This window comes from Lytechinus variegatus, chromosome 17 (assembly GCF_018143015.1).
Source record: "Lytechinus variegatus isolate NC3 chromosome 17, Lvar_3.0, whole genome shotgun sequence".
Classification (NCBI taxonomy): domain Eukaryota; kingdom Metazoa; phylum Echinodermata; class Echinoidea; order Temnopleuroida; family Toxopneustidae; genus Lytechinus; species Lytechinus variegatus.
Genome location: NC_054756.1, coordinates 5,766,666 through 5,793,711, shown reverse-complemented (window position 1 = coordinate 5,793,711; position 27,046 = coordinate 5,766,666). Strand labels below are relative to the sequence as shown.

At 34.6% G+C, this 27,046-nt stretch overlaps 1 protein-coding gene across 1 annotated transcript; it reads right to left on the bottom strand.

The window, feature by feature from the left end:
- LOC121431187 lies at positions 1 to 25,755 on the bottom strand. The gene is made up of 10 exons (XM_041628697.1): positions 25,626 to 25,755; positions 13,915 to 14,510; positions 13,143 to 13,373; positions 11,735 to 11,869; positions 10,020 to 10,117; positions 9,209 to 9,443; positions 7,123 to 7,719; positions 6,450 to 6,545; positions 5,265 to 5,346; positions 1 to 107 (listed from the first exon to the last, which is right to left on the bottom strand). Exons 2-10 carry the CDS (start codon positions 14,357 to 14,359, stop codon positions 17 to 19), a joined length of 2,010 nt encoding a protein of 669 aa, XP_041484631.1. The 5' UTR covers positions 14,360 to 14,510; positions 25,626 to 25,755; the 3' UTR covers positions 1 to 16.
- Between the last annotated feature and the right edge of the window lie 1,291 nt (positions 25,756 to 27,046).

The window sequence follows — 27,046 nt, the reverse complement described above, 5'->3', positions numbered from 1 at the left end:
AAAGGCTCCTTTTTGTCTATGGTCTGGCCGCCGATTTTTGTTCATTAGCGAGTCTTTGCTTCCTTTCCTCAATAAGTCTCTTCTCCTCTATCTCTTCGGGAGTTTGCCTGCATTTAAAAAAAACATGTATTATATCAAAGGGTTCGAGACAAGATAACCGTTCTTTTCTGACATTCTAGCAAATGCTAATATCTTTTGATTGATTTGTCGTGCTGCACGAGCCTCCAACGACGACGATTGGATAACCCAAGATTTAAGCACTGGACGCATCCCGCTTAGTTTTAAAAAGGATCCTTTTTTTGGGGGGGTGGGGTATAATTCCTATAACATTTTGTAATTATTCATTCATTCATTCATTTATTTCATTTTCCAACAAAATTTATAATGCAATCATTACAATAAATAAAACATTACATCAGAAAATATAAATGACATAAATATTCAAATAACCAAATATAAAGAATATACACCTGATACAGAAGATCATATTTCCAATTTGTAAAAGAACAATTTGCAAGATATGTTGGAAAATGGAGTGGCCCACTGAAAGGCAAAGCTTGTAAAGTGTGGACCACTCAAGAAGAAAAAAAGTATAACACTTAAATCTATAAGGGGCAAAAGCAAACAAAATAGATAATGAAATAAAGATATTTAAAAAATAATTATAATAAAGGAAATTAATATTAAAAGGTGAACAGAGACCAAAAAAGACATGAAGACACAACAAAACAACAACAACAAAAAATAAGACACACAACACAACAGAGTAAAAATAAACAAACATTGCTGCACAAACTGCAAAAATCAGAAGAAGGGAGAAATGGGGAAAGAGAAAGGCAAAGAGAGAAAGAGAGGGAGAGAGAGAGAGAGTGAGAGAAGTGACGTCAATCTAACACAATCACCGAAGGTAATCTGTAAACAGGTAAACAAAAAATAAATTATAGAGGTAAAGGAATCAATGTGAGGTTTTGTAAGACTGCAACTAAATGAATTTTAATTTTCTTTGAAATAAATTAAGAGAAGGGGAAAACTGGATATCAGGGTGAAGAGAGTTCCAAAATTTTGGGCCCCTATATATAAATGTATTTTGGGCGAATAGCGTTCTAAGCATAGGCAAATGAAGATCATCGCGACGTCTAGTGGGGTAATTGTGTGAGGAGCTATTTTTTAAGAACATGTCATGAAAAATAAAAGGAAGCATATTATTATTGTATTGGTACATAAATTGGCCAAGCTGGAGTAAGTAAAGATCACTGATCTTCAATTTTTTTCTCGAAAAAAATTGGATCAGTGTGGGAACGTACGTCAGAAGAAAAAACAAATCGAAGTGCTTTCTTTTGCAGCAATAAAATCCTGTTAAGTAAAGTTTGATGTGTGTTTCCCCATATAAGAAGACCGTAGTGAAGATATGGCAATACTAAAGAAGAGTAGAGCTTGAGTAAGGAAGTCGACGGGAGGAACATTCTCAATTTATTCATGACACCAATATTACGAAAAATTGTTTTGCAAATACTGTCAATATTACACTTCCAAGAAGGTTTATTATCTACAGTGACACCTAAAAATTTAATACTCGATACATATTCCAATTGAAATTTATCAAACTTAATACTATTAGGTAATGAATTCAAGGTATTACTATACAACATGTATTTTTTTCAATACTAAGAGAAAGTTTGTTGCTTCTAATCCATTCGAGTATTTTAGACAGTTCTTGATTGATTGTTTGAACAAGAGTGTGTGGGTCTTCATCAGAAAAAAGATATCAGCAAAGATTATGAAAGACAAAATTTCAGATGATCTGCAAAAATCGTTAATATATATTATGAAAAGAAGAGGCCCAAAAAGGCTTCCTTGTGGCACACCGCGATTAGTGTCACATAAGTTGGAAGAATGGTCATTCAGTGAAACAAATTGTTTTCGATTGGAAAGGTAATTTCTGAACCACTCCAAGGCCTTGCCACGTATACCATAATGAAAAGGTTTGCTAAGTAGTATTTCGTGGTTGATTGTAACAAAGGCCTTGGAGAAATCCAGGAATATACCAACCATATGTGAAGATTTATCTAAGGCATTAGCTACCTTTTCAATGAATGACCATGAACGGTACTGTGTTTTTCTCTAAAGCCGAATTGAAAATTTGAGAATATGTCATGATCTTTTAAGAAAGTGAAAGTTCGAACATATAATTTTTTTTCTAAAATTCTTAAAAAACACGGTAGTAAAGAGATGGGATGATAATTATTAACACTCAACCTGTCCCCCCTTTTTATACAATGGGATAACTCTAGCTATTTTCATAGAATCAGGAACTTGCCCGTTAGTTAGAGATAAATTAAAAATATGAACTAGGGGAACAACAATGAATGAAATAATTGATTTTACTATAATATTATTAATATCGTCATATCCATAGATTTTCTGGTTGCCTAAGTTAGAAACAATGTCCATGACTTCATGAATATGTGTTGGATTTAAAAAGATCGAGAAATGCCCGCGAGAGGGCGGTATATGGTTGGCCAAAGTCTTACCTATGGAAGAAAAATGAGTATTAAAAACATTTGCTATGTTACCAAAATCCTGAATAAGCAAATCATTTGATGATATTTTTGTAATATCAATTTTGTTATCCACTATGTTCATAGCTTGTTTATTAATTTTCCAAGAATTTTGTATATCATGTTTATGTAATTCTAGTTTATTAGTAAAATATTTTGTTCTTTTCTAAGCGGATTATTCTCGTCAACGTGTTTTTGTAAGATGTATATTTATCTCTTTTTTCAGTAGGTTTTGATTTGTATTCATAATATAGGTTATTTTTCGGTTCATTGAACGAAGTAAAGATTTTGATATCGAAGGAAGTCTAGGAGTTTTCTTGTAATCATCGTTGTTTTTTTTCTTAGCTTTGGAAGAAAGGTATTCATGTGCCTATTAAGTAAAGTAATAAAATTATCATATGAAGAGTTAACATCCATTGAATCAAGAACACAAGACCAGTCCACATTTTCTAAACTATCATTTAATCTGGATAAATTACGTGCGTTAACTATACGTCGTAGAGGGCGGGGGCCGTAAATATTATTGGGTTGCGATAATTTGTAGGAAGTCATTATCGGGTAATGATCAGTTGTATCTGAAAGAATAATGTATGAATCAGGATGAGGAACAACATTGGAAAAAAAAATTATCAATTAAAGTACTAGATAAATTTGCAACACAAGTGGGTTTGGTAACGAGTGGTAAGAAAGAGGCAGACAAATGATGTTTCTGTAAACTCATGCGCAATATTATTAGAGGCACATTTAAGAATATTTATATTAAAATCTCCCATAATAAAATAAGCTTCATTTTTAAACATATTATTCCGAAGTATGTCAGATAAAAGAGCAATTAAATCGTTACCATTAGAGCTGGGAGGGCGGTAAACAACACATACAATAACATTCCTACCGCCTGAAACTGCAATTTCTAGAAAAAGAGATTCCATTATATCATTACTAATTGAAATTGTTTCGTGGACAAAATAACGGAATTCATGAAGAATATACGACGCGACGTCTATACCCAATCTCTCCTGTCGGTTTTTAGGAACAAGGTTAAAATTGTCAATAGAAAGTGAAAGATTGGAGTCCTGTGAAAGCCAAATCTCTGTTACACCTATAACAGATAATGGTTCAGGAGAGGGATTATTTAAAAGCAACTGTAATTCATCAAAGTGTCTGTTCAGGCTTCTTATATTAAGATTAAGAAGAGAGGGTGTGTCACAGTTAAAGTTTATGGTAATGTTGTAAAATTGAGAAACTGTAATATATTTACTAAAATGGTTATTTGCTGGATCGTGTTGACCGAGATTAAGCAGCAACTCTTCGGCCGATGAATTGATTTGATCAGCTATAAAATCATCATAAGTACCTAGAGAATTTGATAGACCTGTGCTGCTTGGACTAAGAGAGGACCTGAACAAATCAAATAAATCATCGTCTGTTATAGAGTTAAAAACAATATGATCATTCAGCGTAGCCATGGCGAAACGGTGCAGAATTACTGAAGCCAACGGTGTGGTCAGAAGACTGGTAGAAAGGAAAAGAAATCATGGGATGAAGAGTGAAAGAAGGACATATTTGAGCAGCAGGACAACAGAAACACAATGCTCACAAAAAACGAACATATTAAATAAGAACATGGATAGCATACTTAGGCACTTTATTGTGGGCACTGGTTTAAAAAAAATGTGATGGAATTAAACTCTTAAAAACTATTCTATTTTGCTTTTTGATAACTAAAGACATTATTTTATGACGTGTACCACCTTGACATAAAAAAAATAGAAGTCGCACAAGTAAGTACACGTACTTCGTTGATTTTGACACACCCAAGTGGAACCCGCAGGTCTAAGAAGATTCTACCCTATCCCACCCCTTTCGTTTCACGAAATCGCCGCAACTGATAAGAATTTAGTACAAGACAAAACCAGGAATGAAATCGGGAACTATGAATCTTACAGTAAAGATTCGATTCGATTCAATTTAGGGTTTATTGAGATGAACTCTGGCATTCAAGGATGACCATCAAAATAAAACAGCTTAACGGAATCACAAGAAAACAAGAGGACCGAAACGAAGTAAATAATCTGTACATGCATGTACACTGCAAAAACTCCGGTGTTGATTTGACACTAGCCCGGAATCTATACATGTATATGTCAATACCAGAGAAGTATTGAAATACAATAGTTTAGAATCAAACCCATGCTGTTTTATTACTAATTGGTGTTGATACACACCTATCTGGTGTTAGACTGAATCCAAACTGGTGTAGTTTAACACTTATCTGGTGTGGACATATATAGATTCCGGGATGGTGTTAAATCAACATCGGTGTTTTTGCAGTGTAATCTATCACCGTCATCGGGCGTAGAATGCTCAGTCACACCAAAGAAACCGATTATAAATCGACATAGTACGTCATCGTGAACAATGTACAATGTAAAAACTATGGTGTTAAAACTGACACCAATTGGTGTTAATAGAAGACCACACCCTGAGGTGTATATCACCAAAGAGTGTAAATGTAACAACCATAGGTGTTGCAATAACACCTATAAAAACTAACACCACCAATTTAACACAGGTGTAAAATAACTGGTGTGGTTCACTATGTACACCAGTTAACACCACAGTTTTTTGCTGTGTAAAACATTATGTCGGTCTGGAGGCCATTTCGGCCGTGTGACCGTAGCATTCGAGTAATAAAAGGGGACTCACTTTCGGCAAAGATAATAGCAAGCCGTGATGGTTGGTATTCCGATCCCAAGCGCCACGATCATCACGGGGTACAAGAAAAGTTCTGCGGAGGAATGGAGAAAAAACTTTTAGAATACGATAGCCAGAGACCAAATTTCCTATGATATTTCCACTGTCCAACCCCCACATTCTCACCAGGTCACACCTTATTACCCCCCCCCCCTCCCCACCTACCCACACACACCCACACCCTATTCTGCACGCACATGCTTTTTCAGATCGCTGCACATGTTCAAAACCACAAGGAAGAAGATTAATGTTATATCAGCATGGTGAATTGGGCTATACTCTCATTTTTCTCTTTATTATGTTTGACTACATTTTTTGTGTTTGTTCTTGATTGTAGTTCTTTTTATCTATTCGGAAATAAAACAAAACAATCAAGATCCTTTACACGAAGACATCTATTAAATCCTTCCCTTGTTCTGATGAAAGAAGGCCAAACCCAATAAAAGGGGTAATCCGGGCTGAAAAATAATCAAATCTATATAAACATAGTAAAATTTACCAAAATCTGATAACAAATAACTGAATAACGAACTTTTTGCATTTTGAAGTCTAGTAATATTTTGTGAAAAGTGTTGTTTGCATGTCGTCATGAATATTCATGACTTGGGCTAATGATGTCACATACCCCACTTTTCTATTTGTAATGTTATTACGTGAACTCCCAAATATTTCATTTTCTCATAAATTTGTGCCTTACAATGAATGTCTCCCTTTTAATGATATGAGTTGCAGCAACAAATATCTAATGCATTTAATCAGTTGTCAATCAATTCTTTCAGTTCTTGGAGGAAGAAGATTGAATAAAGATAATTTCATGCAATAAACTACAAAAGAACAGGTGGAGATATGACATCATCGGTTTGCTCATTATTAATGAAGACATGCATAGAACTGTTTCACCAAAAGAATGCAAATCCTTAAAGTGTCATACCTTTGTCATTCCTTTTCCTATTCTGATTAAATTTTCAGTGCTGGGTTTGTCTGCTTTTTCTTTACCTGTTCCAATAATCATATCATTTTCATCCTGGAGTACCCCTTAAATTGGCTGAGAGCAAATTACCCAGTAAAAAAATTATTGACAAAAATATTCATGGAGTGCTAACCACGAGGGATGTAGGTGATCTGTTGATAACTTACTATTGTCTTTAGATAATGTTTTCCTGTTTCCTGTTGATTTGTCCGAGTCATTGTTGCCTTGGGTATCCTTGATAGAACTGTCGCCCTGATCGGTATCTATCACAAAAAATACATAGATTGTCCCAAAATTCAGTCGAATATCGAAACCATCAGAGATAAAATGATTATAGAAAAAAAACATGGGGCTCAATGTGTTGTGAGAAGGGAGATTTTAAACTTGAATGTGCAAAGAAGCGAACAAACGTATGACCTTTCGGAAACGGAAATATAAAGTCAAAAATCTTCAGTGCTCCCTCCCAGTACTTTCTCGGCCGTGTTCGAGCCATAAAAACATTTTGGCTCATTACTCCTGACCACTGATAGAGGGATAGAGGAAAACTTGTATTCCCTTCCTACATGCTTGTCGATGAGGCAGGCCCCCTCACATACTCAAGCGGAAATGACATCCAAGGGTGGGGGTTAAGATAAATCTCGTTTTTCTGAACGAGACGTGTTGCAATGATTGGTTATTAAACGTAAGCACATTTTTACCTACTCTATTTTAGTTAACTGACCCCCCCCCCCCCCCACACGCACACACACACACTCACGCACACACACCTTTGCGCCCTCCCAGTAAAAACAAAAACTTTTTTTATTAATCTCTGGAAATGGATTCAGACTCAAAACTTACTGGTTGAAGTCTCGTCGGTGTTAGAATCAGTGCTACTCGGATCGTTGTCAACCGTGGTTTCTTCAACAACATGTTGACTGGTTTCATCACGTGATGACTCCGTATCGACACGGTTAGGTTGTGTGACATCGGGTGTAGTGCTAACACCTTCCGATGGCTTGCTGGTGCTGGTGTATTGGGATTGCTTGTCACTGATAACAGTAGTGTCATCGGGGTCCCTGGAGTTGAGTATGGTGCCCGATGACGTCTCCCTGGGGCGAGTGGAAGAGATACTCGTGCTGGCCGGCGACGATATGCTTCCAGTAGTTGAAGCAACACTACTTCCAGAAGTTGAAACAACACTTCTTTCATCCGAGCTTGTCGTAGCGTCATGACCCATTCTGGTTGTTGTCACATCGTCACCACCCTGGTCTTTCTCGCCATCGACAGCATTATTAGTTGTTGAGGACGATGCCGTAGCTTGGAAGTCAGTGACCTTTACGACACCGCCACCCCTGGTAGTGGTCTGACTACCATCCGTGTTCTTGTTCGCATTATTGCTGGGAGTAGCACCAGTCGTGCTGGTACTAGTGGAAGGCACTTCATCTGCAGGAGATTCTGACAAAAGGTGTACAGTTGGATGAGGTAAGAGAGTATTTTATATAATCAAATATTAGCTTGGTGCTCTATAGTAGGGTACTTAAAGAGGTTACAAACTACTTCACAAACTATTGATGACTCTTTTTTACGTTCAAAACCACACTTATCAATATTTTGGATTCGTTATAATATACACAAAGGTCACTTGTAGTCCATAAAATAATGTGTAAAACAAGAATGGCTGCATGAACGGCCTAGAGGTGTAACTCCGTGTCTGTATTAGTCATGATATTTCCATTGCTATTTGAAAATTGATTCACGCAATTCTAAAATATGGACTCTTTGGCCCGTATTCTCGAAAGAGGTTTCAATTGTACCATGGTAAAAAGCATGGACTATGCAGATTTTTAAACATATTTACGCTCATCTCATCGCGTGCACACAGTTAAATCCAATTAATATCTCGTAATAAACCTCGTAGAGAAAAGTTATGCTGAGTTACACTGATAGAAAAGCGTAAGAACAGGGTTATCATTGAGATTCCAGTTGCATAAATAGTCGTGATTATATCGTTTGATAAACGCTAAATGCAATTTGATATTCAACCAATGAATACGCGTATTTGGGACTTGCACTTGTTTAATCGCAGCTCTTCCTGCAGCAGGTCCCAGTCCAACTTCGGTCCTTGGGCGATTTATGAAAATGTGTATCTTACGGTTACAATACCAATATTTAGACACCTGTGTCTCTCAAACAATCAGACTAAAAGAAAGTCATGTCGATAGTAAAGTGTTTCATAAACCATTATTTTCCGACATGTTGTCAGATCTGAAAACTTTCCTTGATTTTGATTGGCTGAGAAATATATTCCAAATGGCAACTGGAGGAAACATACTTTGTGGAATGGAACATCCAACAACGTAATTCCCCGGCCCGGTCTAGATCATGGTAGGAAAGTTTGCTAATCCCCGTCAATCTTCATTGAACTCTCCACTTAATCGAGAATGCTCTGGCTCTTCCAGGACAAGATAGAAATAGTTCATTCGATGATGATCGAGGTATCCGGATGCTGATCATGTAAGACTGACCCCCCCAAAAAAAAAATGAATAAATAAATAAATAACAGGGCCAGATGATCTTCATCGACATCCATTACGATCGCTTCCTTCACGAAAGTTACCTCAATTAAGGAGCCAATCAAGATAGAAGGGCCATGCAGGGTACTTTGTCGAGTTAGCAAGACCAAGTCTAAAGTTGGTCTGAACAGGGGCCCGGAGCTGAAAGAGTCGCAATCAAACTAAATGCCAGAAATAAAACACAATTTAAATTTCAACCAACCAGAAAAGCAATGTATATATATATATATATATATATATATATATATATATATATATATATATATATATATGTATCTTTTTTACTTGTGATTGATTAAAAAAATCTCCTGTATCAGTCCTCTAGTCTGATCGAGTTGAGTGATCGGCAGTGGGCACCTGACACCACTTACCGATAACGGGACATACATAGCGGACCTTGAGATCTGGACACTTTTGAACGTTCTGACTGAAATATCCTCTGGTGCAGCGGATACCTTTCTCGTTACACGGATAATCCGAATCCGGTACAAATGTAACCGATGATTCATACCACGGTTGATAAGAATTGAGGGATGGAAAAAGGGTTGCCCTGCATTCAGCGTATATTGGATTTCTGCAGATATCGTATTCTTCGTTGTTCTCAGCCTGTGGGAAATATCATTGTCATAAAAGTAATTGTAAATACGTATTACCTTTTGTTTTCATTTGTATCATCAATTTATGTACTATATTACTCGGGTTCATAAGCCGGATACATAACCGAACGATCGCGTCCTTGTATACCAACCAGAAACAATACATAATGATTCGCTGCTCAATTGAATATTTTACGTTCTCATTCAAGATTTTAATTTCTGCTGTCACCTTTAGTCTTTTCCATAATCTTTTCTCCGTCTTAAACTGTCTTGGTTTTATTTCCTTTCCCTCTTTTTCGTTCCACGCTCTAGAAACACTGAGTAAAAATCTACTCAATGTTGGGTAGAAAATGGGAACATGGATGCTTGCTAGGAAATATTTCCCCCCTTATTGGGTAAAATGCATGGTTTAAGGGTGAATTTCAACGCAACACTGCGTAAAAGTTTACAAAATTGGTCTATTTGGTATCTTTCATACCCAACAAACATGCATGTTCTCATTTTAGCCAATATTGGGTAAATTTGTTTTTAGAGTGCAGAATCATGAATACACAGTACTCTTTTAAATGAAAAGTAATGTAGTCACCAAATCACGATGAGCTTCTATTGTCTCAACTTCGGCTCCAATAATATCAGTGTCGGCGTTGAAAAATCTAGTCCAATAGTACGTGTTGCTGTCATCCACTAATGGTAAGGGTAAGGCAGTGAAAGGGGGAAAGAATACAAACAAGAGGTATAAGCACGGGGGATGACCACCTGAAAAATATTCGTAATTATTTAAATATATTTATTCATTTTCAATTTTTTCACTGCAGTTATGTTTAAGTTACCTAACCAATTAGGTAATGCTCTTTATGATAATAAATAATATTATCACCCGTATCAGACATCTGAGCTGGGGGCCGTTTCATAAAGCTGTTCGTAAGTTAAGAGTGACTTTAAGAACGACTGGTGATCCTTTCTTACGCGCTAAACCATCGCCTATGGTGTATACCATTTACCAAAAGAAAGGATCACCAGTCGTTCTTAAAGTCGTTGTTATCTTATGAACAGCTTTATGAAACACCCACCTGGTCATTTACAAAACCGTATTGCCCTACATTTTCTGAATATCGGGCAGGGTAGGTATATTGTTTGTATTTTCCTCGGTCTCAATGCGCGTATTTACTTTGCATGCAGAGACGAAGCAAAATATATCTTTGTTTTTTCCCTGGTCTCACATCCGGGCATTTGTGGATGCGTATAAAGAGATACGCTTTATAAGGATCCGCCCACCAACAATATACGTCATAATAAAGACAACGCTGAATCCGGGCGCTTGCAAGTACGTCATAATGGTTAAGTGCAGAGCATAGACCGATATTAACATGACACAACAGAACTCTATTTTTAAAAGAAATATCCCCATTATCATGATTTTTGCTCTAGATATCTGATTTGGATGATAATAAAAATATTGACTGGCTCTTCTTTCGGGGAACATCAAATATATTGCCCTTAAATGACCCATATTGCCCTCGTCTAAAGACTCGGGCCAATATGATTCATTTGCTGGCAATATATTTGATGTTCCCCTCAAGGCCAGTCAATATTATATAAATATACCATTTCTATAGCGCACGTATCCACCTCATTAAGTATTCCAGGCGCTCCTGTACTACCCCGGCTAAGCTGGTCTACCAATTCCGGTGCTCATAGTTTTTAAAGAAAATAATTCTTTGTCACCGTGGTCCCGTAAAACAAAGGTGAGCAATCAATCGTAAAAAAGAGAAACTGTTCTACAATAATTGCTAAGCCCTGTGTTACATGCCCCAGGTTCCTGTCCGAGATAGTACAGCCTAATACGGAAAAAATTGATATTTTGAAATATTGAATTGCCCCATATACATTTACGTAAATAATAAATGTATTTACTTCAAAAATTATTTCTTTATAAACAATGAAATTATATTTTATTATTCTATCATGACTATTCTTTGATTAAGAAAATACATTTCAATTTTTTCAATACGAACAGAAACTTCTGCTCAAAATCATTTTTACCAAACCTGTACCTACTCTTACAAAATAACCGTATACAAAATTGACAGGGTTTTTAACAACAGCAGGAACACCAAAAAGGTGTATAGAACGCTGAAGAGGTTTTTTTTGTGTGGACCCATAGACGATTCTGAATGACCTTTAAGATTTTCTATTCTACTTCTTTGATGAACCTGAAATGCATTGAAAAGGGGAACAAGGAAAGGTCTTAATGAGCACTCCTTTTCTAAGAGTATACCCGTATTCGTTTTGTGAACTTACGATCGGTAGGAGCGGGTGTTTCTATAACCGGATATCCGTAGGCGCTGAGAGGATTATCGGATACCACTTCGCAGGTGAACCGGGAAGGCAGGTATCCAGCATTACCGTCCTTTTTGCCGTAAATATGTAAGACGGCTGGATGAAATATAATTAGACGTACGAAAATGGATTGTAGGATATACATTTTAATTAGTGTATAATAATAAGTACATATAAAACTAAATATACATGTAACTACTCATCTATTCTTGGCCTTATATTCTTAGCTCTGTATCATAATCATTGCTTATAATAGTTAGTGAATACAAAACTTAACTAAAAGATTACTAAGACGTAAGAAAAAGATTATGGGATACAACAAATACATGGGCTAACGTAAGACGTAATAAAAACATTACAGGATACAACAAATAAATGGGCTAACGTTTCTAATTTGTTTATATTAGTAGGTGAATAGGAAGCTGCTGATCTTTTCTTGGCTCTATATTCTTGTCTGCATACCACAATCAGGGGGTGTTTCACAAAGATTTAAGTATGACTTAGAGTCGCACTTAAATCCCGGGTTGCGTACGGTATGAAAGGCTTGACCGCATTGGTCAGATCGTCTCAAGAGGACGCGCACTAATATCAATAAAATCGCGCGTTGCATATCTTGTACGCATCGGCATTTAAGTGCGACTTAAGTCATACTTTGTGAAACACCCCCAGATAATGTATACACCTACGCCTTAGTAGGTAGGCCTACATTTATTTAATTAGTATATTGAGATTTTTATAGAAGAGAAACAATAGTGTTAAAATGCTGAAGATAATTCAGAGAAAAATATTAATGGATCTATTTATAAAGCCAGTGGATATTCAAAAATGACGATTTGTTTTAAAAGATTGTTTTTAAATCTAATTTTATCACTTGAAATAACGATACACATACAGCGATAATAAACCAAATCTGAATGTATTTCACATGTAATTGTGATTTAAATTTAAATAATGATTTGGTCATGCTCGATGTATTTTGTTTTGTTTGGGTTTGGTTTTTGCTCTAACTATGCTGAAGTCCAAACCTAAATATTTTATAGAGTGACCTTCGGAAATTTAGGATTCAGTTTCGAGTTTCGGGATTTGTTTTTTTTTATTGAGCTGTGGAAGCACTGGGATAAAGAGACAATTAAATATATACGTTTTGCTATTTCTGATCCTAATACTGTTGTGTTGTTTGTAAATGGAACAGGAAAGTTACGAACGACTTTACGCACGACTGGAATATGTTCTTAGGTCATAAATCAATTACATAGGATATTACATAGCACATCAAAGGATCACCAGTCGTACGTAAAACCATTCGTATATTACGAACAGCTTTATGAAGCACCCACCATATGACACAAATGTAAACAAATGTGCTTACCTATCACGCGGTGGTCATTCTCTTCTTGGCTGAACGACAGCATATAGAACTCGTTCGAGGTAACCTCGGCAAAATACCCGTGGTCGCTTTCATACATGAACCGGACATTGACTTCGGATGGTCCTCGAATCAGGCAGGACAGCTTGATGTGGGTAACCTGTACGTCTGTTTCCACGGAGTCCATGAAGGTAAACTTCCTCGCTGCCATTCGCAGGACCCGGGGCGAAGTATCTGGGCGACAGAATAAACATGACGTTCCATTGTTATTATCTCAAAATTGGGTCTTTGATAGATGGGACCATTAATTAAAGATATTTTCTTAGAAGTGGCAGACCAATATTATACATCTTTAATTTCAATATTTTTAAACAGACAATATTTAAGTTGATAACGTCTCCATGGACGTCTTCTTAGCAGGCGCATGATCAGAAATTGACCCCTTCCCCTCCCCCCCCCCAAAAAAAATGTTACAGATCAGTGCTCTATGGCATCAAACGCTTTGACGTTATATCTTCTGGAAGCGTCAGAGAAGCTTTTTTTAACTGCATGATGTAGTAAGTTACTGGAATCATTGAGTGGAAGAATATTTATATAATATCTTTGGAAAAGAAAACCCATACTTTATCCATGGATGGACACATGTGCACGTGCTCAGTCTTTATATATTAGACTGACATTTTCGAACTACATGTAAAAAAGAGGAAGAATAATTAGAGCATTTATTATGCCTAAATCTAGTTTAGGTTCAATACGTTTTGTAAAGTGCATTTACCTTCATGTTCACTTCGGAAGATGTCACGAGTTTGAGATGCAGACAAGGCTGAGTAAAATACCTTCAAATCTGTCATTGCTATTGGAGGAATATCTGATGACGTTACATTCTCTTCTGAAGAGAGAATCCAGAAGGACGTGTTGTCCGTCTGGAAACCTTTTATGACGTCATCGAATTGTGTCGAAGATGACGTCGGGATTGCTTCAGCCACTTCGGCACCATTGAAGTAAACTGTAAGATTGCTCAGGAGGTCAAACGTTATAGTGACGTGGGTCCATCCACTGTGCATTAGCGTCTCATCGACAGCCCACGCGGTATCCCCGTGCAAGTACGTCACGATAAAGTTACCGTTCTGTACCGTACAGACCAGGGACGGGGACCGAAACAGGTGGAGGGGAGATAACTGAGGCCGAGTTTCGTTCCCCTTCATGATAAACCAGAACATGACGGAGATGCTGTGGTGGGAATCGCAGCATTCTGGATTGGTCAAGCAGTTGTTGAGATATGGCTTAAACGCCAACTTCGCAGGGACCCTGGCTCTAACTGCGCAGAGTTTGTCATGAGATGGCGGGCCAGTTACTTGCCTCAACGATTTGCTGTACAGGGAACAAGTTTTGAAATTTTGGGTAGGAGGAGAAAAACAAAATCCTATGATTCCCAAATTACTACAACTTGGCATTTAAATGCAAGAGCTGCAATGCATTTTCTAGAACCCGTTGATGCCTTCTTCTCTTTTATACAAAATTGTATCTTCATCAATAATCCTGAAATCAGTATATTTATTTACTGGTAATTGGCATATGTCTTAAGTAAAGCTTTTATGACATCACTTTTGCTCAAATGTTCGAATACAATCAATATTTTTAATAACTTCTAATCATTACTTAACAAATAAATGATTCGACATTCCATTGATATGGATTATCGATCTCACTATATCCATATCCCATCTTCATTCGATATGAATTCTCAGTCACACTCTATCGATATCCCACTGAATTCTCATTAGATATGAACTTTCAATCACACTCTCGTTAGATATGAACTCTCAATCACATATTATCGATATCCCATCTTCATATAGATATGAATTCTCAATCAAACTATCATTATTACATCTTTATTGAATTCTCAATCAAAATCTATCGATATCCCATCTTCATTAGACGTGAATTGTCAATCACAATCTATCGATATCACATCTTCATTAGATATGAACTCTCGATCATACACTATCCATATCCCATCTTCATTAGACATGAATTCTTAATCACACTCTATCCATATCCCATCGTCATTAGATATTATTTCTTAATCACACTCTATCGATATCACATCTTCATTAGATATGATTTCTTAATCACACTCTATCCATATCCCATCGTCATTAGATATTATTTCTTAATCACACTCTATCGATATCCCATCTTCATTAGATATGATTTCTTAATCACACTCTATCCATATCCCATCGTCATTAGATATTATTTCTTAATCACACTCTATCGATATCACATCTTCATTAGATATGATTTCTTAATCACACTCTATCCATATCCCATCGTCATTAGATATTATTTCTTAATCACACTCTATCCATATCCCATCTTCATTAGACATGAATTCTCAATCACACTCTATCCATATCACATCTTCATTGGATATGAATTCTCGATCATACACTATCCATATCACATCTTCATTAGATATGATTTCTTAATCACACTCTATCCATATCCCATCGTCATTAGATATTATTTCTTAATCACACTCTATCCATATCCCATCTTCATTAGATATGAATTCTCAATCAAAATCTATCGATATCCCATCTTCATTAGATATGAACTCTCGATCATACACTATCCATATCACATCTTCATTGGATATGATTTCTTAATCACACTCTATCCATATTACATCTTTACTAGATATGAATTCTCAATCACACTCTATCCATATCACATTTTCATTAGATATGAATTCTCAATCACAATATATCGATATCACATCTTCATTAGATATGAATTCTTAATCACACTCTATCGATATCCCATCTTCATTAGATATGATTTCTTAATCACACTCTATCCATATCCCATCGTCATTAGATATTATTTCTTAATCACACTCTATCGCAGTGGCGTAGACAGGTCCTTAGACCTGGGGGGATGATCCCTAGCTGGGTCATATATATATATATATATATATATATATATATATATATATATATATATATATATATATATATATATATATATATATATATATTATAGTAGAATCAAGGATGAAGCAAAGTATACACTATGTTGTAAAGCTTTCGGCCCTGGCCTTCTTCAGTTTTTATTTGCTGACATGGGTCATAGCAAATTCTCCTGAACTAGGGTGGTGTTGTGTACCGTGCGTGTGTTATTTACAAAGTTTTTTTACTTTGTTAATAACACACGCACGGTACACAACACCACCCTAGTTCAGGAGAATTTGCTATGACCCATGTCAGCAAATAAAAACTGAAGAAGGCCAGGGCCGAAAGCTTTACAATATAGTGTATACTTTGCTTCATCCTTGATTCTACTCTACTCTTCACACATATATTATAAACAATGATCAAAGCGATTGGTACATATATCCACGCCCCTCTTATTGTATATATATTATATATATATATATATATATATATATATATATATATATATATATATATATATATATATATATATATATATATATAATTAATATATAAATACAAAGAATGAAGGAGATAACGTACTCGATAAAAACAAAATATCATGGGCCAAAGCAGACGAGTTAAAGATAACAAAGTAACACGATCTGCCTCATGGATTATCTCGTGTGTCTTTTAATCACTTTGCTTTCAGCAATAAACAGGGCATCCAGTAATAAACAAACTTCCTTGCACATTTTTCATGGCAGTAATCTTTTGTTTGATTAATGACAATGAGTAAAGATGATCATAAGAGAAATGTCATTTGTCGGATGTCTAGTTATCATCTTGGTCATGACAGTCCTGCTAAACATGATCTAGAATAACTAGTATTCCTTATTTTACTAGTATAGTAGTATACTCTTTTAAAAGTAGCGATATTGTTAATGATCAAACGAATGAATCAACAACTAAAGGAATAAACAAATAAACAGCCAAATAACTAAAAAAAAATATCAATTACAATTATAGTAATAGGGGTAAAATAAAAAAGCTCAACGTTATATTTCTTATCCACGTGCAGATATGCGGACACTAAAATGATAAGCACACTCTGTTTAAAATTACCATGATTACAAAGGCTTGATTGAATTAAGTATGGAAATGAAATAAACCTCACCGGGTTGTCGGAAGTAAACTGTATAGATAATTTTTATCGCGTAAATGCGCGAGATGATTATGTTTTTTGTCAAAGGTCCGACAACGAACACGCTGAGGGTCGAGTTAGGCTTGTTAGGTGATCTTAGACCATAAATTAATTATCCATGGATTGATTCAATCTGCCTTCGTGAATTAAGGCATGTCTATATATTGGATGATTCTACCTTCTTTGAAAAGCGCAAAGTACTCTGAAAAAATTAGTGAAATAGTTCACTCTTTAAGGAGTGAATATATGAAAGAGTGAATATTGAGTGAAAAAAACCTCGGATATCACCATGATCACTGAGGCCATCCAAAATTTGCACTTTCATTCCAAAATCATTCATTTACTAATTCGCTCCTTAGAGACTGAAAATTTTCACCTTTCCTTTGCAAAGTAGGGGTTGGGGACATGGCCAGCAGGGAAAAGGGTCAGTGTATGTGTATAGGTAATTTCTTATTAATTCGTTTGAACAGTGTTAATGTGTTATGAAAGCAATTGCTCTGAAAGGGAGTGATTAAGCGACACTTTCTTAAATCTGTAATGAAATATTTTGAACTTATCTCCTTTGCAAATACATAATTATTATAAGGAAATGTACTTGGTGAAACTCTGAATAACGATCCTTAAATGTATATGACGACGCAAGACAGTTGTTATTACTTAAAACTTGCAAGTTGTAAATGCATATAAGATGATTGACTCTGAATAAAAGTCCAATTTTGATCATGTTTGTCATTGCTGTACGTTATGATTATTACTGCTATTATTATTGATTGATTTTAACTAGCATTCATTGCTTTATTACTGTATAGTTTTGCTTCTTCCCCCACAGAAACCTGGGGGGATGATTGTACACACCATCCCCCCCACCTAAAATTCTGGGGGGGATGCATCCCCCCCATCCCCCCCGCTATCTACGCCCCTGCTCTATCGATATCCCATCTTCATTAGATATGATTTCTTAATCACACTCTATCCATATCCCATCGTCATTAGATATTATTTCTTAATCACACTCTATCCATATCCCATCGTCATTAGATATTATTTCTTAATCACACTCTATCCATATCACATCTTCATTAGATATGATGTCTTTTTTTTTTTTTATAGGATATTTATATTTTTTATTATAATTATATGTTTTATTAGGAAATCAATGTCAAATCACAAAATTTACAAACAATTTGTCTGATTGACAAAAAATAAAAAAGTTACATCGAAAAAGAATAGACAAGTAGCAGATATATATATACAAAAACGAAGTAAAAGGCCAATTTCTTTTAGGAAGAGTTCATAACAATAAAGAACAATGAAAGAAGAGTGAATGTATAACCGTACATGTACAACAATAGCAGGTAAAATATTATGACTGGAATTTCAGCTATCGAAAGTTGCGTAATAAGTCTTAGACAAGGGAGATAAAGCATTAAAATTCACAAAGTAAACAAAATATATGGGATATAGATAATAGAAAAAAAACCTTAGAAATGCATCGAATATGCAGGAAGTTTAAAAGGTGAAACGCCATTTCTTAAAGTGAATTGGCAATTTATTTCTCTTTTTGGCTGACATATATTCAATCTCCCTTTGTTTCTTGACAAAACATTTAAATGCAATAAAATTTGGAAGATTGCCTTTAAATTTACAAGTATAGATGTAGTATTTCAAAAGCAAAAACAAATATGAAAGAAAATTATCACTGCAAATTCCAAACATTTTTTCAAAATTTGTTACATTAATACTTATTCCACATTTCTGGGAAATGACATCTAACATGTCAATCCAAATCGGAGTGACTTTGTCGCACTCGCAAAATAAATGAACCAATGTTTCATTCTCTTTGTCACAAAATGAACAGATTGGCGAGTCTCTTCTTTTGATTTTATGTAAAAAGTCATTGAGAGCTATAGTCTTATGGAACAATTTAAAGTAAAATGATCTTAATTTTGCATCGATTGTACAAAAAAAATTGGTAACATGTATTTTTTCCCAGTTTGAAATAACAGATTGTACAGGTAAAACATTACACCAATAAAAATATCTCTTTTCAGGAGCATGACGACCCAACAGGGTATTATACACAATCTTGGAGACTCTTTTCATGGTTAAAAGCTTGTGCACTATGGTAACATGAACACCAAATATATCAATGTCAAAATTTTTAATCCACTTTTCAGGTATATTTTTAATCAAAAAATTGTATTTCTTTCTATCACCGGAAGAAATATCAAAATCTAATACAAGCTCTTCAAATAATTTATGGCCAGGAAGTGGAGGGTTAAACAAATCAGAAAGAGTAATGATGTTTTTATCAAACCAAGTTTGAAAAAAGAAGTATGGTTTGGATTTTGAACGAATTAATCTGTTAAACCATAGACATTGACAGGCACTTAAGTCAGAAAACTTATGACCATAAAATTCTACTGTTGCTTCTTCTCTATATAAATACCAAACACGAAGTGATTCAGCAATTTGTATATTACCCAATGACTTAAGAATAGATTCTGGAGCAAAAGAATTCCACAAGATAGAAACATCAGCATTAAATTTAAATAAAAAATAAAGTTCAATATGTTTCCAAGGGGCAACATAGTTTACATCTAAAATATTTTTCACCCACACCATTTTTTGTGCATTTGCAAATGCAACAGGGTCAATCATTTTCAGACCACATTCAGTATAATCATTGCACATAATCTTTCTCTGAACTCTGTCTCTACCCCCATTCCAAATGAACTTAAAAAATATTCTATTCAACTCTTTGAAAAAGGAAATGGGAATTTTGATACAGAGCACCGAAAAAAGAAATATAAGTTGAGGTAATACCAATGTTTTTATAACACATACTTTGCCAATTAAAGATAGGTTCCTCATACGCCAACAATTTACCGTTTGCTCAATTCTTTTCAATTTATCTTTGTAATTTAGAATAAACAATTGGTCAACATTTAATGAAAAGTTAACCCCCAGACATTTAAATTCAGACCTTTTCCAAGATATACCAAGATTAGTAAAGGGGAAATTCTGGCACCCTTTCTTAGAGCCAATCCATACAGCTTCTATTTTACTAAAATTAAGTTTACATCCAGAAAATTGGCCAAACTTGAATATTGTTGAAAAAAGTTGGGAAAAGGAGTTGAATGACCCATCTGTGAAACAAACTGAGTCATCAGCGTATAAAGAAATTTTGGCTTCATCATCCAGATAAGGAATACCCATTATTAAATTGTTTTGACGCACAGAAAGTGCCATAATCTCAATGACTAGTAGAAAAAGGTAGGGAGAAATTGGGCAACCTTGAAAAATGCCTCTTTTCATTGAAAAGCGTTCTGACAAATTACCATTATTTAGAACATAGCTTTGGCGACCCGAATACAAAGTTTTGATGGAATCAATAAATTTATGTCCAAAATTGAATTTTTCTAGGGTGTGAAATAAAAAATTGTGGGAAACACTGTCAAAAGCCTTCTCAATATCTAGTAAAATAATAGAACCAGGAGTATCATTAGCATCAACATACTCAATAATGTCTAAAATAAATCTTATATTATGACCAATGTTTCTACCCTGCATAAAACCAGATTGATCAGCATGGATAAGATAATGTAGACACTTTTTCAGACGGTTTGCAATGCATTTGGCTAGAATTTTATAATCAGTTGTCAAAAGGGTAATATAATTTTTAATATAAAGGGGATCTTTATCCTTCTTGGGTAGAAGAGTAACTACACCATTTCTTTGGGAAGAAGACATTACACCATTTTGCAGGGAAAAGTTAAATGAATCCATTAACAAGTCAGAAATATCGGACCAGAAAACAATATAAAACTCAGCAGGTAATCCATCCAAACCAGGGGTTTTATTCAAAGTCATAGATTTTAGGACATTAAACAATTCATTTTTGGAAAGAGGAGACTCCAAAAATTTCTTATCATCCTCATTTAACTTAGGTATGTTAATACCGTCAAGGTATTCATTACGAGCACTATGGTCAAAATTATTTGTTTGGGATATATTGTTGGGGACAGAATACAACTTACTATAGAAATTATGAATGTTTTTTAAAATAACTTTAGGATCTGTTATCAAGTTTTCATCATTATCTTTCAGTTTATTGATATTTTTCTTTTGCCATGACCTATTTTCAAGGTTACAAAAATATTTGCTACTCTTCTCTCCTTCCTCCAACCATCTTACCCTAGATCTAATTATCAGACCTTTGGTTTCAAACTCATATATTTTATTTAATTTGTCTTCCAGTTCTTCAAGCTGTACGAACATATGTTCATCAGCAAGGATTGAGCTATTTGTTGATAATTGAGTTTTAATTTTGTTGATGCCCTCTATTAATTCATTTTTTTCTTTATTCCTATCTTTTTTCTTTCTTGCCGAATATTCGATAGCAACCCCCGTAATAAAACATTTAAAAGAGTCCCATATAACATTAGCATCGCATTGGGAGTTTATATGTATGGACTTAAATAACTTTATATTTTCCTTTAATAAATTGATAAAATCATTGTCATGGTGTAAATAATGAGTATTCAATTTCCAGTAGCCCCTGCCTTTGGGTGCTTGAATATCAGAAAATTGCAAAGAAACAGCTGAATGGTCAGATTGGATACCCGGCAAAATATTTGATTTTTTACAGTTGTTAAAGAAATTGTCTGAAACCAAGATAAAATCCAATCTTGATAAAACTCGAGGGATTTTTTGATGTCTTGTGTACTTCTTTAAGGCCGGGTTGAAGGATCTCCACACGTCACTTAAACCATATTCTTCCATTATCACAGAAAGCATTTCACGAGATTTCGAATTGGAGTGCTGGAGTCTGGAACCTTGATAATCAAGATGGCCAATCACAGTGTTAAAATCACCAGCTACTAGCAAAGAAGAAAATTCATGGTTATCAATTTCAGCAAATACTTGTAGTAAAAAATCGGCATCATCATTATTTGGAGCATAAACATTTACAAGAGTTAACGGAAGTTCATTTAATATAGCATTCAAGATTAAAAATCTACCATCTGGATCTTTAAATAGGGATTTCACCTTCAGATTGATCGAGTTTCTAATTAGTATTGCTACACCACGACTATTTGACGCAAAGCTTGCAAAGAAAGCATGTCCCCCCCATTGAGTTTGCCACAATCTTTCATCATCACTTCCAGAATGAGTTTCTTGAAGAAACAAAATATCACAATTCAGGGAACGAAAATAATGAAAAATTTTTCTTCGCTTAGTATAGTCCTGCAACCCTCGACAGTTAAAAGAATGTAAATTTATATACATAATACATATAAAAACACTGTTAAGGTACAATATCCATTACTACAAAGCCATAACCATGAAAATACATTCACAATGCATGAAAATGCAGTAGAACAGTAAAAAGAGTAGTAAATAAAGATATTGAGAAATAGGCCATAATAATCACACAAACAAAAGAGTATTCTGCTACTTACATGTATTAAAATCATCACTAAAGGGGGGGGGCATCAAAGACAAGAAGAAAACGGGGAGCGCACAGCTGCACCAGTTGGAAGCAAAGCCTCAAATCAACAAACGGCTCTACTAGCACAGCAAACAAATGGGGAATGGGAAAAAATATATATATTCAGACAGTCTCTTAGGCAAGATTAAGATAGTAAACAAAGCTACACCATCCATGTAACAATTGAAACAGATAAACAACAAACCAGATTTCTACAAAATATGTAAGAATTTATCTTCATTAGATATGAATTCTTAATCACAATCTATCGATATCACATCTTCATTAGATATGAATTCTCAATCACAAACTATCGATATCCCATCTTCATTAGACATGAATTGTCAATCACAATCTATTGATATCACATCTTCATTAGATATGAATTCTCAATCCCACTCTATCGATATCCCATCTTCATTAGACATGAATTCTCAATAAAACTCTATCGATATCCCATCTGCATTAGATATGAACTCTCACTCTATCTCACTGTATCTATATTACATCTTTATTAGATATGAATTCTCAATCACACTCTATCTATATCACATCTTCATTAGATATGAATTGTCAATCACACTCTATCTATATCACATCTTCATTAGATATGAATTCTTACTCACACTGTATGGATCACATCTTCATTAGATATTAATTCTCAATCATACTCTATCAATGTCCCATCTTCATTAGATATTAATTCTCAATCATACTCTTTCGATATCACATCTACATTAGATATGAATTCTCAACCATACTCTTTCGATATCCCACCTTTATTAGATATAAATTCTCAATCACACTCTATCTATATCACATCTTCATTAGATATGAATTCTCAATCACACTCTATCGAAATCCCACCTTCATTAGATATGAATTCTCAACCATACTCTTTCGATATCCCACCTTCATTAGATACAAATTCTCAATCACACTCTATCGATATCACATCTTCATTAGATATGAATTCTCAATCACACTCTATCGAAATCCCATCTTCATTAGATATGAATTCTCAACCATACTCTTTCGATATCCCACCTTCATTAGATATAAATTCTCAATCACACTCTATCCACATCACATCTTCATTAGATATAAACTCTCAATCACACTCTATCGAAATCCCATCTTCATATAGATATGAATTCTCAATCAAGCTATCATTATTACATCTTTATTGAATTCTCAATCAAAATCTATCGATATCCCATCTTCATAAGATATGAATTGTCAATCACACTCTATCGATTCCCAATCCTCATTAGATATGAATTCTCAATCACACGCATTATTATTATTATTATTATCATTATTACTATTATTATTATTATTTTCCTTAGCCACAAGCTATCACCAGCTACAGAGATATTAAAGTTGAATAAAGCTTGATAATATATCTCTAGGATCTATATTTTAAGCTTTTTTCAGGTTATTGTGAATACATACAAAAATAACTTTGAACTGCACGTCAAATCACATATTTACCTATGCATTAATGAATCTTGTTAAAGGTCAAATCTACCCCGACAAAAAGTTGACTTGAATAAATAGAGAACTCAAACTAGCATAACGCTGGGAAATTTCAACTAATTTGGAAGAAAGATATAAAATTTTATATTTTCGGGGTTTTTTAATAGTTATATGCATAACTGAGTAAATATCCAAATGAGAGAGTTCATTGCGTCGCTCACTCATTATTGTTTTTTGATATTGTGTGAATTATAAAATATTTCATCTGTTCCTGATTTTGACAAGGCTCTTTATCAAATAACGATTCCACATGTTCAGGGAGGAATAATTATTGTGTACATTAAAAGGCGGAGAAAATCTAAATATTTCATATTTTATATGATGAATTGCAAAAGAAAAATAGCGATTGGACGTCATCGGCTTTCTCATTTGCATACCGAACTGGATGTGCATGCATATTTGAAGAGCTCACTTGCAAAAGGGGTTAGGTCCATTTTTCATTAAATTTTATTTTTGTCTCAATATATAGATCTTAGTAGCTCTATAAGATGATACCAAAGAAAAGTTGAAATTCCCATTAAAAAGTGATCCAAAATGGCAAAGAAAAATCACTTTTTTTCAAAAGGGGTTAGGTCCATTTCAGTTTAGTTGCAAAAGAGGTTAGGTCCACACAGATATTTTTTTGGAAAAGAATATCTGAAGAAATATAAAGACAGGTAGATTTCTTTTATACCCATTTTTATGTTGTCATTGTAGGGTATCATGAACATTTAAGAATATTGCAATATAATATAATTTAAAAAAATATTTTTCAGGAGTGGACCGAACCCCTTTTGCAAACAAACTCTGGTCCATTGTTCATAAATTTTATTGTTTTCTTCTCAAAATCTCTGAATTTTTAGTCGCTCTGATGAAAACAAAGAAAAGTTGACATTCATATGAGAACGTGAATAAAAGTGGCAAAGAAAAATCACTTTTTTATCGTAATAGATTGGATTCATTTCAGTTTACTTGCAAAAGGGGTTAGGTCCACTATCATAATTTCTAAAAGAATACATAGAAAAAAATTGAAGACAGATTTCTTTTATACCCAATTTCGTGTTCACATGATAGGGAAGTACATGATGACTATTTAGTTTCTCATAAGAATATTGCAGTAAGTGAGAAAAAAACAAATTTTTAACCGGCATAATTATCTTTTTCGCTAGCCAATTTTGATAAGATTTTCAGAATATATGCTTGTTTGATTTTTCACTTTTTATGCACATCAACTTTTTACTTTTTTAAGGGGTAGACTTAAATTCCTTTGAACTGGTATTCACCATTTATCATGCACACTCAGATAGTAATGATTTAAGTCATCTCACCCTTGCTCCACCTCGCCCACAATCGACCCATTTATTGGTTCGACTCGCTCAACCGTATCTTTGCAGGTCCAGGGGCCGATAGCCCCAAGGGCGCCCTCACCGCCGTCAATCTCACTCAATGACCAGTGAAGGTCGGGCTCGGAACAATCACTGTGTCTGTGGTTAGAAAGTGATGCAAACATGGTGGGCCGTCTCAAATCAATTTTCATAAGCCTAATGATGCAAGCGTCCCCTAATATTTTGATCATATTTCATGAATGTGAGTATAGAAAGGGAACATTGGGCGGTATTCTTGCCACTTCGCAGCTGAAAGTGACTTGGCCAGGACGGACATTAAAAAGGTTAGGTGCATCTTGTGAGGAGAACTGATAATTACAAAATAGAATAGAGTGAATCGCGCAAACATTAGAGTTGTTTTATATCACGTTTTACACCTAAACTCGTAAAGTATATTACTTTCCTAAATTTGCCCGAAACTTGCCCAACCAAGCAAAGCAAAATGTTTGTGATATGTTTCGATGGTACTGCATAATTTATTACTGAAGCCTATTAGTTATTCGACTTTCCGACACATTGATTTTTACAGTCTGGTCTTTCTGAATTGTATTTAATATTTCCCATGAAAGTTCGAAACAAATGAAAATTCTCTCTCACATTTAATCAAAGACAACCAATACATTTTTTTTTTGGGGGGGGGGGTCATGGTCAATGTGCCCCATGTACAACCTCAAATTAAAGAAAAAACAAACAAACCATACGTACCATTTATGCTACAGAGTAGTCTCACTTCCAAGTCCTTGCACGATTGATTGCAAAATAAAATACCATCATTGCATGTCACATCAGGAATAGAGCCTGAATGGTTAAGACTACGATGGGTGTATTTCTCCCTACATTGTGTTTGTATGACGTTTATTACAAAGCTGAAATGATAAAAATAAACAGCTCAGATTTCATTCGATTTAATTCTCGATATTCTCCGGAAATTGTGGTGAGTCCATGGTTACTGTTCGTAGTACTTCGAATGATAAGAAACATTTGGTCGATAGATAATAACAACTAATAAATAAATTAATTGATAAATATCTAGGGCCTAGATGAAATAAAATGTCGACGTGTAACCTAATAAGGAAATAATAGGAAGCCCCTAAAATAATGTGGGCAAAATTAGATTGACTGAATAAATACATTGATAATGAATATCTTGTAGCTATGACTGAATAGATTTGTAAATTAAGTTGATAAATATTTCCCCTCAAGCTTACTCCGAAATTTATATTCTTCTTTCAAAGGAAGCAAAAGGGTAGATTTAAAGATGACAATTATCTCAATCAAAATTTATAACAAATCTGAACTGAAGACAAATTAGTTTAGAATGAATAAGTGAAGAAATAAACTTTTACAAAGTCGATAGTCAAATA

What these genes read in the sequence shown, in the direction of transcription:
- LOC121431187 (XM_041628697.1), bottom strand. Translation starts at nt 14,359, where the DNA reads ATGTTCTGGTTTATCATGAAGGGGAACGAAACTCGGCCTCAGTTATCT. An exon ending in AACACCCGCTCCTACCGATC is followed by an intron (nt 10,118 to 11,734) that starts GTAAGTTCACAA and finishes CCTTACCATTAG; the next exon opens with TGGATGACAGCAACACGTAC. An exon ending in TGCTATTATCTTTGCCGAAA is followed by an intron (nt 108 to 5,264) that starts GTGAGTCCCCTT and finishes TTTTAAATGCAG; the next exon opens with GCAAACTCCCGAAGAGATAG.